Source organism: Botrytis byssoidea, assembly GCF_014898295.1.
Source record: "Botrytis byssoidea strain MUCL 94 chromosome Unknown BBYS_019, whole genome shotgun sequence".
NCBI classification, from domain to species: Eukaryota; Fungi; Ascomycota; class Leotiomycetes; order Helotiales; family Sclerotiniaceae; genus Botrytis; species Botrytis byssoidea.
This window is the reverse complement of record NW_024065860.1, coordinates 316,992-332,269: the sequence shown is the minus strand read 5'-3', so window position 1 is coordinate 332,269 and position 15,278 is coordinate 316,992. Positions and strand designations below refer to the sequence as shown.

Here is a 15,278-nt window from a genome sequence, read left to right as displayed (position 1 = left end):
CGTGTCAAAGCCTTGACCTCGAAGTGGCTGACTCTTTCATTCAAGGCACTCTAGCTTTCTTGGTCATTTGCAACTTTTTCTCGCGCCAAAACCAGCGCATAACATGATTGCGAGCTTCGGTTCTATGGCCTCGATCATCACCCACTTGGACGAATATGGAGTCTTCTACTTTGCTAGAGCTTGGATTGCTTTCACTTGCATCCAGATAGTTTTCAACGTGAGTGGGAGGTAAGGATTTGGCTTCGGGTGGTGAATGGCATTGCATATCCTAAGTATATGAATCAGCAAACCCAGCGTACTGTCAAACCTTGGCGTTAAGAATCTTCCATTGGGAAGTAGCTTCGTTGCTAATGGGTCTGAAAGATCAGCATTGCACCCGTCGGTTTTGAGATTTTGCAACAAAGTGCCAACGGACCTGTCAGAAATTAAAACTCACCATGAATCTGATGACCCTCATCTTGAACCTCACAGACACTTTTCACAACACAGGATTCCGTGTTATGAGATAGATGCTTTTAAAACAATGATTGCCATTCGAAGGAACATGCTTAATGAATGCAGCAGCACCTGTTTTTCATGCTCTGTACTCTGTACTGAGAAACCTGTTGCTATTCAGTTCTGATCGGGTATTGGAAGGCTCTATAAACATCACTTGCATAGCATTCTTGATATTCTAACCTGCATAAGAATTGTTTGCAACTTATTACACGCGATGAGCGTGAGGTGTGGGTAAGAGTTGAGGCGATGATGATATTTTTCGTTTTCTTGCTTTTTGCGTGGCGAATTTCATGAGTATTGTTATTTTGTAGAGTGGAGGATCGAATCTGTAGACCGATATATTACTTTTCCACAAGCCCGAGTCCTTCACTTCTCCTGTCTAGTTCATCCTCCTCAATGTCTATTGAGCTACAAACAAATGCAAACAACAGGGCACCTTTCCGAATTCCGCTTTCGATTCCTATATCCCTACATCTTTGAAATTGTTCCAACCCTCTATATTTGCAGTTCAAAAAGCATTTCACCATCTCACCAGTGATTTCCGCACCAGAGAATAGGGCGTCAAACGTCTTTGGAGGTATAAATAAGTTGTCATTACACTTTATAAAGCTAGTAGTAATTAGATGTATCAACCGACTTTGACTACAAAGCTCAGCATCCAACATGAGCTTCGCTCCAGGCTTTGTTGATATATACAAAATGTAGCTCAATTATGTATATTTGGATTTGTGTTGGTGTAGAATTTCTGCTATTTATCTTCTATATCTAGGAATTTTGCAGTTCATCCAAGACCCATTTCACTCCGTCCACAACCATATCCGGCTGCGTTACCAGGATAAAGTGACCACTCTTTTCAGCAAACACAAGTTTTCCCCTCGTGGAAAGTTTCAAATGTTCCTTCATAAGCCCCTCGCTCTTCTCATCAGCAATGTTGATCAGGTTCCTAACATAACTCCTCTGCTCCTCAGTCCCATTCCCCCTCTCAACACCCGCCTTATACAATCCACTCCAATCCCTGCTCCTCAGGCTCCCAATTACATAAACTGGTTTATCTCCAAGCAGTGGTTGCTTCTTCCGCAACTCTTTCTTTAGCAAAGTCTCAAAACTCGGTGCGTATTCATCCTCCTCTTTCTTCGCCTGTAGTAAGTATTTCTCCGTTCCTCCCTCACCGTCGAATGCATCCCATTCTTCCGGGGTGAACTTATGCTCGGATCTGAGGCCTATTCCAGAAAAGAAATCAACGCCTTCGGAAATCGCTTGAAGATCTGCATCATTAGGATTCAGCACCTGTAGCGCGGTCTCGTGATTCGCATCGACGAATACCACACCAGCGATGTGGGGGCCATTTCCTGTAAGGGCAATAAATTCGTTTATGAGTACACCGGCCCAAGAATGTCCAACGAGAATCAGGGGATTTGAGATAGAAGCTTCCTTAATCAGATAGGATAGTTCTAAAGCAATATTTTCCGCCGTGGGCGCGAGAGGTGAAAGCTCAGAATTGCCATAGCCGGAACGGTCGTAGTTATAGCTGCGTAATGAGGAGGAAAGCAGCCGTGTCACAGCAGCCCAAATGCGACTGGTGCTTTCTACACCCGCTAAGAATAACACAACGGGATCTTTGGAGCTGCTGGGCTCTGGGCCATGAGTGTAGAGGGCGAGGGAGTGAGTGCCGATATTGATAAGAGTGGGGGTCGAGGAAGACATCATGAGACACCAATGCTTGAAATTGCTCTAAGATGCGATGTACAATGATTCTTTTAATAAATTATTCTAATGTACCAAATACGTGCACGTATACCTTCTTTCTACTGGTGCTTGGTAAGCACTCTCTCTGATGAGTCACACGGGAGCGTAAGCGAAACTCAGAACAATCATCAAACATCAAGAAGACTATCACTCAAGAGTGTCTCGGTAACACATCGCCAGCAGAATTTACATCGATGAAATCTCATTGATCAAGTATTGCTACATCTAGGATGAATGCTCCAGTGGCAGACATTCAAGACGCTGTCTGCTCAAGCTTCTGATTCAACAAATCCTCGAGGCATACCGCATGAATGGTAGTCCATGTGCAAAGGAGAGAACCCAATCCCTGGAAGCCATTGATCTCTCAGGCTTCTGGCACAATGCTCCGTGTGCTCGTTATCTAATGTAACATTATCCACCATTCCCCCTCTTCTAAACCCTCTGACCGACTGTTCCAAGAAGTAGGCACAATGAGCAAGATGAAACTCCGAAGATGAGTAGACAGTTGTGTGCTTTCCTAGCCTGACTTCTGCCAAGTCTGTGGGTGTTTGAAGGCTCCTATCGAGCCAGAAAGGATAGTCATGGTCTGAGAGATACGCCTCGTGTAGCTCTGAATCGAAGCATTCCGGTTGCAACCATGCTACGAGTATTACATCGAAGACACATCCCTTGGCTTGTGCCTCTTCGCCGCTACTGCCGCAGTCTTTCCAGAGCATATTGTTATGTGATTCGTGGCTATGGTGACTTTCTCCTAGCTCTGCTAGCTCTGGTTGTTGTGAATTGTAGGTCTCGAGGCAAAGACCGCCAGCATGAGCTGTAGCTCCTCTTCCTATGGTAAGAACCACACTGAGCAGGATAATTACTACAAAAAGGAGGATGAAGGTCATCGTGTGGCAGATCTCAATGATAATGGTATTGTGTCTAGATGTGATTGAGTCTCTAGGTCTCTGAAGCTGAAAGGATGTTTTGCCATATCCTTCAAGGTGTGTCTCTTCATGGTTTGATCCATCGGTAATAGAGGGACACGAGGGATCCATTCTTCCACAGTATGTGACTGTTGCTGTAGAATGTGGAAATAAGTGACGAAACAAATGAGTAGTAGACGGAGACGAGAAATTCGGATTGGGGGGGGTTAGCTGCGAAGTGCGGGGGAAAGATAAGATGTGGTCGTGCTAGTATGTGACTGTGCTAAGTAGTGTTACGTAGATGATTCTCGACTTATTGCACCAAGATAGGACATTCATACTGCATGCGACTGATATGCTATGAACTTGCATGTGCATGTAAGAATTTTTGACAATAGCATAATAAACAGTCTTGCAGGAGCTTCGTACCTTCCACTAGAAACAAATGAGGATATTGTTGTCATTGGACGGTGTATAATTACCCCAGATGATCATTATATTGATGCAGACGACCAGTTCTGGCGAGATAGCAAGACAAAACAAAGCAGGGAACTCATCGTGCAAGGAGTGAAATTAATCCTTCGCTTCGGCACCCAAATGACACAAAGGGGCAGACTCGCATTTCTGCACCATAATAACCATCCCGCGTGAGCATCAGTTTTCAAGGTTAATGGCCCCTCTTCACAATGATACATGAGAAGATGTGAGAGGTTACCATCTCCTCGGTATTTACATGGCTGTTGTTGTGTCCTGCCACTATAGGACCATGGAACCGAGTGGTAGTAATCTAAAGAATGCAAGCCGCCCGTCTTGGCAATATCTCCACAAAAGCTTGATCTTATTGCATAGCAGTTATTGCTCTCCTTCCCCTTTGGACTGATAAGCAAATACTTCTTCTTGTGTTATACGAGCTCTCAGGCTAACGACAATCCCCTGCCAGGCTGTATGTTTGCTTATCAATTAGGGATGCAAAAGCAAGCATTCTTAGTGTTAGACAACCGTGAATGCAGTGCAAGTGCCCGGAGAAACCTTCAGATTTGTTGACTTGGTGCGTGTGGCGGATACAAAATAAGCATTTAACTTCCGTGGATAAGCCTTGAGGGGGCGGCACTATGCAGGTGAGAGCGTATGCGATCCAGGCTATCCGTGTCGTGATTTAATTGAGTGGATACTTTAGAAAGTGATCCTTTGTATCTGTTGTAGGCGAGAAATTATTGTTCTCCCCATCTCTGTTTTGCAGTTCTAGCCGCGCTTGCAGCATGACTGGATATGGACGGCCACGAAAACGAAACCTTTCTTCGACTGGCTCGAGACTGGCTCGACTGGGTATTATTTCTTACTCGTCTGTATACTTTCCAGGAATTTCAGCGGGCCCACCGAGCCCGCTTACAGGGGACAGACGTTCAGGGGTCTTCGGCATATATATGCACATCGCACCATTCATCCAATAGGCTTTCGAGTCTCCTTACTCACCTTTCAACACGACGCTATGGCGCTTTTCTATTTCTGAAGTGATAGTTTTACGGCACGTATGGTAAAATGCACGATATCTGTGGTAATAATGCTAGGGGACCGGCGAGACCGGCTCTTGACTTTCGCGTTGCGTACCTAGGTAGTTTGGTGACATTTGATTTTCGGGAAAATATTGAGTGGTCTGCAGGATTATACCTACCTAGATACCCAGGTATGATTGACAAGTGTACACAAGAACCACAGGTCTAGTTACACAATTTTTAACACAACCCCGCTCTTTAACCGACGTATCTGATTCGTTATTTCAACGACACAATTTCGAACGTTACTTTTCCAGCAATGGAGATTTATGGATTTTGATACTGGCGCTTTCTAAGGCATAGGGAATTCATTGTTTAATGTAAAGATTCTTGCATTCTTAAATACGAAATGTAGAGTAGTCTATCAGTGGACCTGATGCTAAGGGTTTAGCCGTCGAACTGAGCCTCGAGACGACAATTTTCCAGATCCTCAAGTCTGCCTTCCAACAAGATTTAGTAGCATTCAGAGTGTTTGCTTATATCTATGTTGAGTCCGCTCGAGAAGATTTCCAAACTTTCGGCAAGTATGGGTCATTTCTGTGTATGCCTTAGGAACAGGTGTCATGTCGCCAGCACGTTGAAGCATTTGTCGAAGTGTATCAATACAGTGATCTAGGTCTATCAGTGATAATCAAACTATACACGGCAGGGAATACTCACCGATGTGTAACCAGTACTCTGGGATGCCTTCTCTGGACGTGTGAACATCTGGATAATGGTCATCGTATAAGCATTGCCGGATGTAGTTCTTCAACATAATTAGTATAGAGAAGTCTGGATGGAATGAAGGAGCCTACTAAGCAATGGAGGTTGTGTTGCGATGCAGTCCTTCGACGGTAAGTTTTGAGCCGGATACCGAGATACTAGAAACTTACGCAGCCAGATACCCACCCGGTTTGTATTCTGATATTTCGCCTCTGATACTCTCAGACTCTTCTTTTGTAAGCGTCACAAATCGCCCTAGCCTTATGTTAGGTTACAACTGAAAGGCACAAAATTCTGTAGGGACGAACCGGTGAGTTTGTTCCATGCCTCATCTATCTCTGCTGTAGGTTTTCCAACATATCTCACGTCTGTAGTGGGATCGAAATGCATGTAGAAAGTACCGTTTGGATGCGCTCTGATGCCACCCCAGAAATGTACTTCTTCTGTCTCAATGATATGTACTCTAGCCTCTGTCTAGCCATCAGCAATCCGCTCTTACATCTAAAATATCAGCGAGACTTATGTACTTACGCATCTCTGTTGCAAATCCCGTCTCATAACTAGCGATTCGTTTGAATGGATAACTGATGAGAAGAGTTGCAAGAAGACAAAGGGCTAGGGAAAATGTAGAAATCATCCATGGAAGTACTGAAGTTCTTGGAGATTTTCTAAGCTTTTCGGTAGACACTGAATGAAGAAAGGGCTCGCCGTCACCCGAAGAGCCGTCTTCTACCTCAGGAAGATTGTGGTAAGAAAAGAAGTTGCGAATACGTTCAGACATGATCTAGAGATTCAAAGAGCTGGAAAGATAGGTGAAGAAGTGAATGACGGAGATGTTGGAAAAAGTAAAATGATATTCTGAAATGGTTGTCTTTCAAATCACAAGGATCGTCTAATGGCTTTCGGCAGCTCTCGGTGTTGAATCTTATTGTGGTGCTCCTGCAGTCATCTGCACTCAGAAAATTGCGCATGAGATTCCCTGCACACAGTCGTGTTATATCCGTACTTTCGTGATCCGGAAATTGGAGCGCCTGATAAACACCGTGCTGGGAAGATGGAAACATATGTATATAAGCCCCCGACTATAGTCTCAAATGGAACTTCCTTTCTTCATCTACGCCTGATCCTAAAATCCATCCTTCTCTTCCTGACTTTCAATTTCACTTAGAAACATCCATAATCATGCTTGCCAAAAGCCTTTTTACGCTGCTTGCGGCATCTCTCGCTGCCACAGCGGCTCCACTTGCATCTATTAAGCGCGGAGAAGCCCCTGATCCAGCAACAGATATTATCTGGACCAAAAACTATAGCGACTACGAGAAGCTAGAAGAGATTCCTGATCCAATTATGGACATCATTTGGATCAAGAACTATAGTGATTATAAAAAATAACAAAAGATTTCCGATTTAATTATAAATATTATTTAAATTAAAATTTATAATGATTACAAAAAATAAAAAGAGACTCCCAATTCAATTACAAACATCATCTAAACCAAGAATTATAGTGATTACAAAAAGCAAGAAAAGACTTCTGATCCAGCTACAGATATCATCTGGACCAAGAATTATAGTGATTACAAGAAGCGAGAAAAGACTCCTGATCCAGCTACAAACATAATCTGGACGAAGAATTATGGAGATTATGAGAAAGCTTAAGCTAGTCGCTCTGACTTCAACTCGAAGTAAGTAGTAAATCTCAAAGATGTCTCAGTTGACTAACGTGTTTTAAAGCTTGGGTCGAGACTTTGAGATGGCTGTTCCAAGAGCGCGATGGATAGCTTTGCTGTCATGACTTGTCAATGAAGATGATAAAAAATTTCCAATTGTGATAAAAGATTTCTTATGCTAGATAGAATCCAAAACACATGACAAACAATCCGCTTCTTCCCTGACAATTGTGATCCTACAATGTGATAAACGAATTCTAGAACACGCTTGACATATTTTCATGCTGCCCCACTGATGCACGAAAGAGAGGTAACAGAGGCAATACAATTAGGGTATCGACTACTAAAGTCTTTCAAAGCAATTCTCAATTCTGATTGAGCAGGCTGTACGGAATGATTGTGCAAATGAATGCTACATGGCTAGAGGATCATCTTCATGGATGCAAACTTAGATCAAGAGTCACTCAAGATGCCATGGCCAAAGAGCATAGAAGAAAATCTTACTCATAGATTGGCAAGCGTAAGTGACTAGGCGAATTTAGAACTACCGCATACACCGTGTCAAGAGAACTCCGAAAGTCCGAGGTAGTATTTAGCTTGAAGATTAATCTCTCATAGTGTATAGTTGCATGCAGCCGTTGAAAGTCTATGGATCTTGTCATTTTGTAAACCGAGAGGTGTATATATGCAGCTTATCACTATCTCCCTCAAAAGATAGTACCACGGAAATCTACTGGAAATAGTTAGACCACTGCCGCAATAGCCACAGTCACCATCAGAAGTTTGTGTTGTCTATTTTCCCCGAGGTCCGGAGCAGACACGTACGATGGCTTCGTATAGTTCATCTAATTAGAGGGTTGTGATAAGGACTACAATATCTAGTATGTTTTGATCAGGTATAATCATAGTAACATCGCGCAGCTTGAAAGATTATTCAAATGCTAGCTGTTGGAAGAATACGTGCTATCGATGTTGCTAATCAGGTAGGTGAAGATCATGTTACACCACAGTCAACACGCATAGGTGCTTGCACCTGCATTCCTTCCAGGGATGTTTGTTTATCACATTCCACGGGAAAGAATTCCCCAAATGGCATAAAATCAGATTATGTGGAGAACGCAATACATGACGACACTCCAGACTTCTTGCAAAGACGAGAGACATGCTGGTTTTGGATATGTGGTTGCATTGGGAAAAAATGGCGACTTTGCCCTATGTTGAAAAGACAGCTTTACAGGTCTTCGAGGCTAGGAAAGTGAAGTTAGGTTTATGATGAATCTATCTCGAAAAAGCGATTACATATATCCTAGGCTCCACCGTAAATTCGCGTATGAATGCTACATGAAGTTTCCGACGGCTCTCCAGCATGGACACACTGGATTTCACGAATGGCGAGCATCTGGAGAATCCATGAAGAATTATGAAGTTGTAAATGTGCTGTGCCGATGGAAGTCTACTTGATCATGATCCACTCCGACCTTGGGACAAGTTTTGTAGACAATAAGCGAGGGAAGGGTGATCATTTAGTGTTAACCTATTTAGAGTCCTAGAATAATTTTTTTACCCCGCACTTACCACATTTGGAGCAAATATTAGCGCTACAGGGGTAACTTAAAGTGGAGTAGCTCGCCTCGACGCAGGCGGGGCGATAATAAGGATGCAACCGAATGAATAACTACGTGAAGGCGGCTTTAAGGTATAGGTGCATGTTGATGATGTCTCATAAAGTTGTGCGCAACAAGGAATCAAGATAGGCCCGAGAAAACACCATGGGAGCGATGCACAAGGAAAATGCCGGGTTTTCTTCTCTGATTTTGAGCCTTTCTGAAGACAGCTGCCAGGCTCTCCGACACCAACCTAGCAATTGCCTCTCAAGTCACTCATACACGCACTTCCCCAACCAAAATCATATTTTCAACTACATTTGAACCTCAAAATCAATACAAAAAACTTCGGCCAGCTTCTGATTCCAGAGACTTCATTATGAGGGCAGGTACGCAAGCTTATTCACTTGTTTCTTCGGACGAATCTTTTCCTCTGGACCAAGAACCAAATCTAGGGGAAAAGAGAAACTTTCGAAGAGCATTCATCTCTCATAATTCTGCGAGATTATCGCTTTTTGGGATATCTCTTTTATTTTTCTGTTCATCCGTTCTCATCTTATTATATTCCTCTCGCCTGGAACCAAGCGATTTGCAGTGTGCTCAGAAAATGTCTGCTCCTTGTAAGTTATGTATAAAAGTATCTTGAGGGGTGCTGCCAGATCTAACCCATCGATTCCTAGCACCTTTGACGAAACATATCGACTATGAATGGCTTACATTTGAGAATGACTTTTTTCACGAGTCTGTTTATCGAGGTTCGCCAACTCCCGAATTGGAGAAAGCATGGGATGAACTCTGGAATTGTAGGCTTCGCTTGAAATCCAGAGAAAAATCAGGCTAATTTGTTCATAGATGGCGCTTTCAATGTGCCAGAAAAGATGGTCCCAGGATTTAATAAGTCATCAACAGGATTGAGAAGGGTTCCAGAAGAAAAAGGGGGAGGCGTTGCAGGTCTTTTGGAAGGATCCCATCAAATTCATTGCCTGGTAGGACTCGTTCCAAAATATACCTAACAATGGAACGTTATGTGCAGTGCACCTGCCCAAAAGAGGTGTCGCCCCACAGAAACGACTCCTTGCGTGCCCTGGAAAACGTCTAGCGGATTGCGGGATCCTAGCCGTTCAAGTATAAGCTTTGATCTTCGATTAACCATCTTCGAACGGTACCTGTGTACCCAACCTCCTAGGTATCATGTCCTGATTACACTGTTTTTTATATTATTCTTCTTCTCTACACGCACAACATCGTTCTGACAAAAAATCCATTCTTTCTGTGGCTTGCAGCTTAGCTGTCACCCAGGAAATAGGAAATTGCACATGCACATAGCCTTCAGATCAACTGTTGAATAGAGTCTTATTGAATTCCTGCTGAATCATTTGAAACTGGGCGGACAATTGCTCCAGGACTCTACTCCAAGACCATGGATAACTCTATTAATTGTCTTCCAAATGCAGATGCCTTTTTTGGTCCTCGTGTCCAGCCATGCCAAAGGCAATTCGACTTCACATTACTCTTTGAACAAAGCATTTTCACTGTCGGCCCATCTACACTGTTCATGCTACTGCTCTCTCTGAGGATACTTCAGCTCTATCGGAAAGATAGAAAGACACCACCGAACTTTCTTTGGGTTCTCAAACTTGTAATTATTCATCTTCTTCTTACGACTCCTATGCATCAAGCTAACAATGGCAGATTGTAATATCGGCATTGTTGTGTTTTCAAATTGCTATTTTAGCATTATGGATAGTTTCCAACGGTGAAAAGACACCCGTATCTGTGCCAGCATCTGCGTTGTCAGTAATCGCTACCATTGGCCTTGCAGCGCTATCGAACTTGGAGAATAATCGATCGGCGCGCCCTTCCCTCTTGATCTGCACTTACCTCCTCTTATGTACACTTTTTGATATCGCTCAAGTAAGGACACTTTGGTTGCAACACAGGAGCACGGCATTACCGGTGCTGTTCACATGCAGCGTTCTGACCAAAGCAATTCTACTATGTGTTGAAGCGTCCGAAAAGAGGTCTTTTTTAAAAGAGCCTTACAACAGTTACCCTCCTGAAGCCTTGGCAGGAGTTATAAATACAGGTTTTTTTTGGTGGCTAAACACACTCATTCAAAAGGGACAGAGAACGCTGCTCAGTCTTGTTGATTTATTTGACACCGATAAAGGCTTGTCATCATCTTCTTTGGAGGCAAAGATGCAAAATACATGGCGAAATGAATCGCCCAATGGAAAATATTCCCTCCTCTTCGCTATTCTTAAGAGTTTCAAAGTTCCTCTGCTCACACTTATATTTCCGCGTCTTTGTTTAATCGGGTTCAAATTCTCTCAGCCATTGCTCATAAATCGAGCAATCTCTTTGATTGACGCTCCCGAGACGGCAGGAAACAAGAATATCGGATATGCATTAATTGGTGCAACGGCTCTTATATACCTTGGCTTGGCTGTTAGCACCGCCCAGTATCAACACCAGATATTCCGAGTCATCACCATGGTTAGAGGAGGACTAGTTTGCGTCATCTACAATGTAACGCTGTCCCTTGATGTGAATTCTACCGGTGATTCTGCAGCAGTCACGCTGATGAGTACAGATATTGAACGCATTGGAACTGGATTTAGTAGTGTTGATAGTCTATGGGCTGGCCCGATTGAAGCGGGAATCGCGACATATTTATTGCAGCGGGAAATGGGCCTAGCATGTATCGCGCCTGTCATTGTTTCACTCGGTGAGTCAGATTAGACACTTTGAGATATCATTCACTAATATCCGTAGCATGCACGATTGGAGCATTTTCAATCATGAAGTGGGCAAAGCATACTCAGAAGGAATGGGTCGAAGCGGTACAAAAGCGTGTTGCAATTACATCTTCAGCACTCAAATCAATAAGGGGTATCAAAATTCAGGGACTAACAACACGGTTATCTGAAGACTTACAAGAGCTTCGTGTTCAGGAACTCGAGTATGCCAAGCCATTTCGCAGAAACATCATTGCCACGGCAGTGACATCGAACATCACTACCCTGTGCGGGCCAGCTATAACATTCATTGTCTATATTGTTATTCAAAGGACCAAGGACTCGGCAACGTTGAATATTGGGCAGGCTTTTACTAGCCTGTCTTTGATTTCATTATTAAGTACGCCAGTCTCAGAAATGGTTCAAACTATTCCTACGTAAGTTGTTTTCATGAACATTCAGATGATATTACTAACTCGAAAGGAAGATTTGCTGCGGCAATGGGGTGCATAGAAAGAATCCAGACTTACATCGGGACCAAAGACCGTAACGATCCTAGATTTTCTAGTCCAGATTCTGAACGCATCTCGACATCTGAGAAATACCGAGATACTGTTCATGTTGCTTCCCATGAGATCGAGTCACAAACAATTAAATCGGTCAAGCCCATCACTTTGATCCATGACAGAAACAAAAATATCATCACAATCAAGGACGCATCATTTATCTTTTCATCCAAAGGTACACCAGTTCTCAAAGATATCAATGTTGAGATTTCTCGTGGTACTTAGACAATGGCTATTGGTGCTGTAGGAAGCGGAAAGTCATGTCTTCTGAAAGCAATGCTTGGAGAGTTACCAAGTAGTAAAGGATTCGTATTTACGAATACTTCAAATATTGCGTTTTGTTCTCAGACACCATGGTTGCCCAATAGCAAGCTGCGGGAACTCGTGCTGGCGGGATCGAGCTATGATGAAGTTTGGTATAATGATGTGCTCAGGGCTTGTGTGCTTCATCATGACATTGCCAAATTTCCGGATGGCGAGGAAACAATCATCGGTAGTGATGGGGCTACTCTGAGCGGTGGACAGAAGCAGAGATTGGTGAGTCGAATTACTGTTTGCTTTGAAAAATTGACCTCCTTCCCTGGATTGAGGCTAACCCTGATTAGGCCTTGGCACGCGCATTATATTCGAGAAAGGACTTGCTTTTGATAGACGACGTTTTCAGCGGACTGGACTACAAGACAAATAAAGCTGTATTCCGCAACACTTTTGGTAAAGAAGGACTTTGCAAGTTGCATAACATAACTGTGGTTCTTGCCACGCATGCGGGTAAGGGCAAACTCGAGTAAGACCGCAAACAAAATGAACTGAGCTGACGAGATTTAGTTGAACATCTGCAATCTGCCGACAATATTATTGTTCTCTCTAACAATGGCACCATTGTAGAACAGGGAAACTTTCGAACACTGCGAGAAAACGATGATAGCTATGTCAAAGACTTGATTTTCTATGAAAGTCCAGATGAGAAATTAGCTGAGGTCACAGTCACAGAAACCGCGAACAAAACGCTGACTAGACCAAAATCGGCTGAAATCAACGACTTCAACCACCAAGATGGTGATGCCAGTGTGTACTTCTACTTCGCAAAATCCGTAGGCTGGATCCATTTCTCTCTTTTCATCGCAACAGTAGTGTTGTATACGTTCTCCAGCGAATTCCAAGCTGTTCTCCTGGAACTATGGTCCAAAGCGGAGACTACTCATTCAGGTGTCTATACTAACATGTATATGGGCTTGTACGCAATGCTATCCATATTAGCCTTGTGTGGAATCGGGGGATTGCTATGCGTCACATTGCTATTTGCAGGTCCATACGCTTCTATAAATCTTCACCGCACGCTCTTACATACCGTCATGACTGCGCCATATTCCTGGTTCACGGCAACTGATAGCGGGATAACGCTAAACAGGTAGGCACCTTAAACATCTAATACTTGTAGATATCAACTGACATTTTATAGATTCAGTCAAGATATGAGTTTAATCGACATGGAGCTCTTAATAGGAATCGTGGACACATTCGCAGGTACATTCATGGCAGTTGCTCAAGCAATACTTATCGCCACTGGAGCCAAATACGTCGGAGTCATTCTTCCATTCATAATTGGAACTCTTTATATTCTCCAGAAAGTGTACTTGAAGACATCAAGACAACTTCGGTTGCTAGATCTAGAATCCAAATCACCGCTCTACTCACATTTTACCGAAACGCTCAGTGGACTCACGACGATCCGTGCTTTTGGATGGCAAACACAATCCGCTGAGAAGAATCGAAAACTCCTGGATATCTCACAAAAACCCTATTACTTACTTTACTGTATACAAAGATGGCTGAATCTTGTTTTGGATCTCATCATTGCTGGTATTGCTGTTATTCTCATCACTTTTGCAACACAAATGCGTAGGACTACTAGTGCCGGTACTCTCGGTATCGCTTTAGTAAACATTCTACAGTTCAACTCGACATTGAGCTTTCTTATTAGAAAATGGACTCAGCTAGAAACTTCTATTGGTGCTGTAGCTAGAGTGAAGAGTTTTGAAGCGAATACTTTGTCGGAAAATGGTCCTTTGGAAGTTAATCTACCGCCACCTGAATGGCCTGTTAAGGCTAAAGTCGAGTTCAGAGATGTAACTGCTACTTATGGGTAAGAGCCTAATCGGAGAAGTTACATAGAATTTACTAATAGTATCAACAGCAACGATGAACCTGCTGTGCGGGGTGTCTCATTCTGTATCGAGGGTGGCACGAAGCTGGGTATAGTTGGAAGGACTGGGTCGTGAGTGTACCTTTCCCATTCTCAACGTTAAAATATCTAACCTATCTTCCCATAGTGGGAAATCATCTCTAATACTGGCACTCTTCCGGATACTCGAGCTAAAACAGGAGATATCCTCATTGATAACATCTCCATTTCTACTCTGCGCCGTGAATTAGTACGCTGTTCCTTCATCACCATTCCCCAAGAACCTTACTTTCTATCTGGCACTGTCGGCTTCAATGCAGACCCGTTTCATTCTCTAGACCATCAAGCAATCCAGACTGCGCTTGTTCGTGTTGGACTATGGGACACAATATGCGATAATGGAGGTTTGGAAGCGTCCATGGAGGCAACGCCTCTCAGTCAAGGTCAACAGCAACTTTTCTGCATCGCAAGAGCATTGATCAGGAAAGTGGCGTTGGGAAATAAGGATCATGGAATTCTGGTGCTCGATGAGGTGACGAGCAATGTTGATTCTGCTAGTGAAGAGATCATGTTGAGGATTCTGGATGAGGAATTTAAGGGCTGGACAGTACTTGCTGTAGCTCATAGATTGAGAACCATTAAGAGTTACAATAGAGTTTTGGTTCTTGATAAGGGGAGCGTGGTGGAGGATGGAGCGCCGGAGGATTTGATCCGAAAAAAGGGAGGGCTATTTAAGTAACTGTGGGAGAATGGATTTGGGAAAGAGAGTTCTGTGTAGTGTGTTGAGTAGAGCTAAGTTTCTTTACTTGCCTTTGTTATTTCTTTTACTTGTAAACAAAGGAAACTCCTTAGATTGTCAATTAATTTCATTCTACCATACCATTCAACCTATCCATAATGTGGCATACACTCGTACCCATACCGGACGCTTTCACCATACCCAATACAATTAGAAGGTAAAAAATCTTCAATGTACATACTGGAATCTATCCATAACGCAACCGGCCCCCATTACACGTAGCACACTCAGTTCCCCATTAGATAGCCATCGCATGCTGTCAATGTCGTGTTATGGACTACCATCACATGTTGACCTCTTCCGACGTTCACG

General features: G+C 43.3%; 8 protein-coding genes across 8 annotated transcripts; 4 read left to right on the top strand and 4 right to left on the bottom strand.

The window, feature by feature from the left end:
- Nucleotides 1-40: 40 nt before the first annotated feature.
- Nucleotides 41-457, bottom strand: EAE97_008778 (uncharacterized protein; the record flags this gene model as incomplete). The annotated part of the gene is made up of 2 exons (XM_038879293.1): nt 41-268; nt 437-457. 2 exons carry the CDS (start codon nt 455-457, stop codon nt 41-43), a joined length of 249 nt encoding a protein of 82 aa, XP_038729804.1.
- Nucleotides 458-1,263: 806 nt separating this feature from the next.
- Nucleotides 1,264-2,202, bottom strand: EAE97_008777 (uncharacterized protein; the record flags this gene model as incomplete). Its single annotated transcript, XM_038879292.1, has 1 exon — nt 1,264-2,202. The coding sequence occupies one exon, from the start codon at nt 2,200-2,202 to the stop codon at nt 1,264-1,266; it is 939 nt and encodes a 312-aa protein (XP_038729803.1).
- A 311-nt stretch (nt 2,203-2,513) lies between these two features.
- Nucleotides 2,514-3,131, bottom strand: EAE97_008776 (uncharacterized protein; the record flags this gene model as incomplete). Its single annotated transcript, XM_038879291.1, has 1 exon — nt 2,514-3,131. The coding sequence occupies one exon, from the start codon at nt 3,129-3,131 to the stop codon at nt 2,514-2,516; it is 618 nt and encodes a 205-aa protein (XP_038729802.1).
- Nucleotides 3,132-4,972: 1,841 nt separating this feature from the next.
- EAE97_008775 (uncharacterized protein) lies at nt 4,973-6,289 on the bottom strand. The gene is made up of 6 exons (XM_038879290.1): nt 5,939-6,289; nt 5,716-5,877; nt 5,578-5,662; nt 5,500-5,530; nt 5,363-5,450; nt 4,973-5,314 (listed from the first exon to the last, which is right to left on the bottom strand). The coding sequence occupies exons 1-6, from the start codon at nt 6,186-6,188 to the stop codon at nt 5,166-5,168; spliced, it is 765 nt and encodes a 254-aa protein (XP_038729801.1). The 5' UTR covers nt 6,189-6,289; the 3' UTR covers nt 4,973-5,165.
- Nucleotides 6,290-6,589: 300 nt separating this feature from the next.
- Nucleotides 6,590-6,799, top strand: EAE97_008774 (uncharacterized protein; the record flags this gene model as incomplete). The annotated part of the gene is made up of 1 exon (XM_038879289.1): nt 6,590-6,799. One exon carries the CDS (start codon nt 6,590-6,592, stop codon nt 6,797-6,799), a length of 210 nt encoding a protein of 69 aa, XP_038729800.1.
- Nucleotides 6,800-6,848: 49 nt separating this feature from the next.
- Nucleotides 6,849-7,066, top strand: EAE97_008773 (uncharacterized protein; the record flags this gene model as incomplete). The annotated part of the gene is made up of 2 exons (XM_038879288.1): nt 6,849-6,914; nt 6,938-7,066. The coding sequence occupies 2 exons, from the start codon at nt 6,849-6,851 to the stop codon at nt 7,064-7,066; spliced, it is 195 nt and encodes a 64-aa protein (XP_038729799.1).
- A 2,222-nt stretch (nt 7,067-9,288) lies between these two features.
- On the top strand, nt 9,289-9,694 carry EAE97_008772 (uncharacterized protein; the record flags this gene model as incomplete). Its single annotated transcript, XM_038879287.1, has 3 exons — nt 9,289-9,301; nt 9,362-9,484; nt 9,534-9,694. The coding sequence occupies 3 exons, from the start codon at nt 9,289-9,291 to the stop codon at nt 9,692-9,694; spliced, it is 297 nt and encodes a 98-aa protein (XP_038729798.1).
- A 407-nt stretch (nt 9,695-10,101) lies between these two features.
- On the top strand, nt 10,102-14,906 carry EAE97_008771 (uncharacterized protein; the record flags this gene model as incomplete). Its single annotated transcript, XM_038879286.1, has 11 exons — nt 10,102-10,320; nt 10,374-11,409; nt 11,457-11,856; nt 11,907-12,160; nt 12,233-12,522; nt 12,591-12,753; nt 12,811-13,393; nt 13,445-14,128; nt 14,180-14,195; nt 14,252-14,260; nt 14,316-14,906. The coding sequence occupies 11 exons, from the start codon at nt 10,102-10,104 to the stop codon at nt 14,904-14,906; spliced, it is 4,245 nt and encodes a 1,414-aa protein (XP_038729797.1).
- Nucleotides 14,907-15,278: the final 372 nt, after the last annotated feature.

What these genes read in the sequence shown, in the direction of transcription:
- EAE97_008775 (XM_038879290.1), bottom strand. Translation starts at nt 6,188, where the DNA reads ATGTCTGAACGTATTCGCAACTTCTTTTCTTACCACAATCTTCCTGAG. An exon ending in GGGATTTGCAACAGAGATGC is followed by an intron (nt 5,878 to 5,938) that starts GTAAGTACATAA and finishes ATGGCTAGACAG; the next exon opens with AGGCTAGAGTACATATCATT. An exon ending in GGCATGGAACAAACTCACCG is followed by an intron (nt 5,663 to 5,715) that starts GTTCGTCCCTAC and finishes ACATAAGGCTAG; the next exon opens with GGCGATTTGTGACGCTTACA.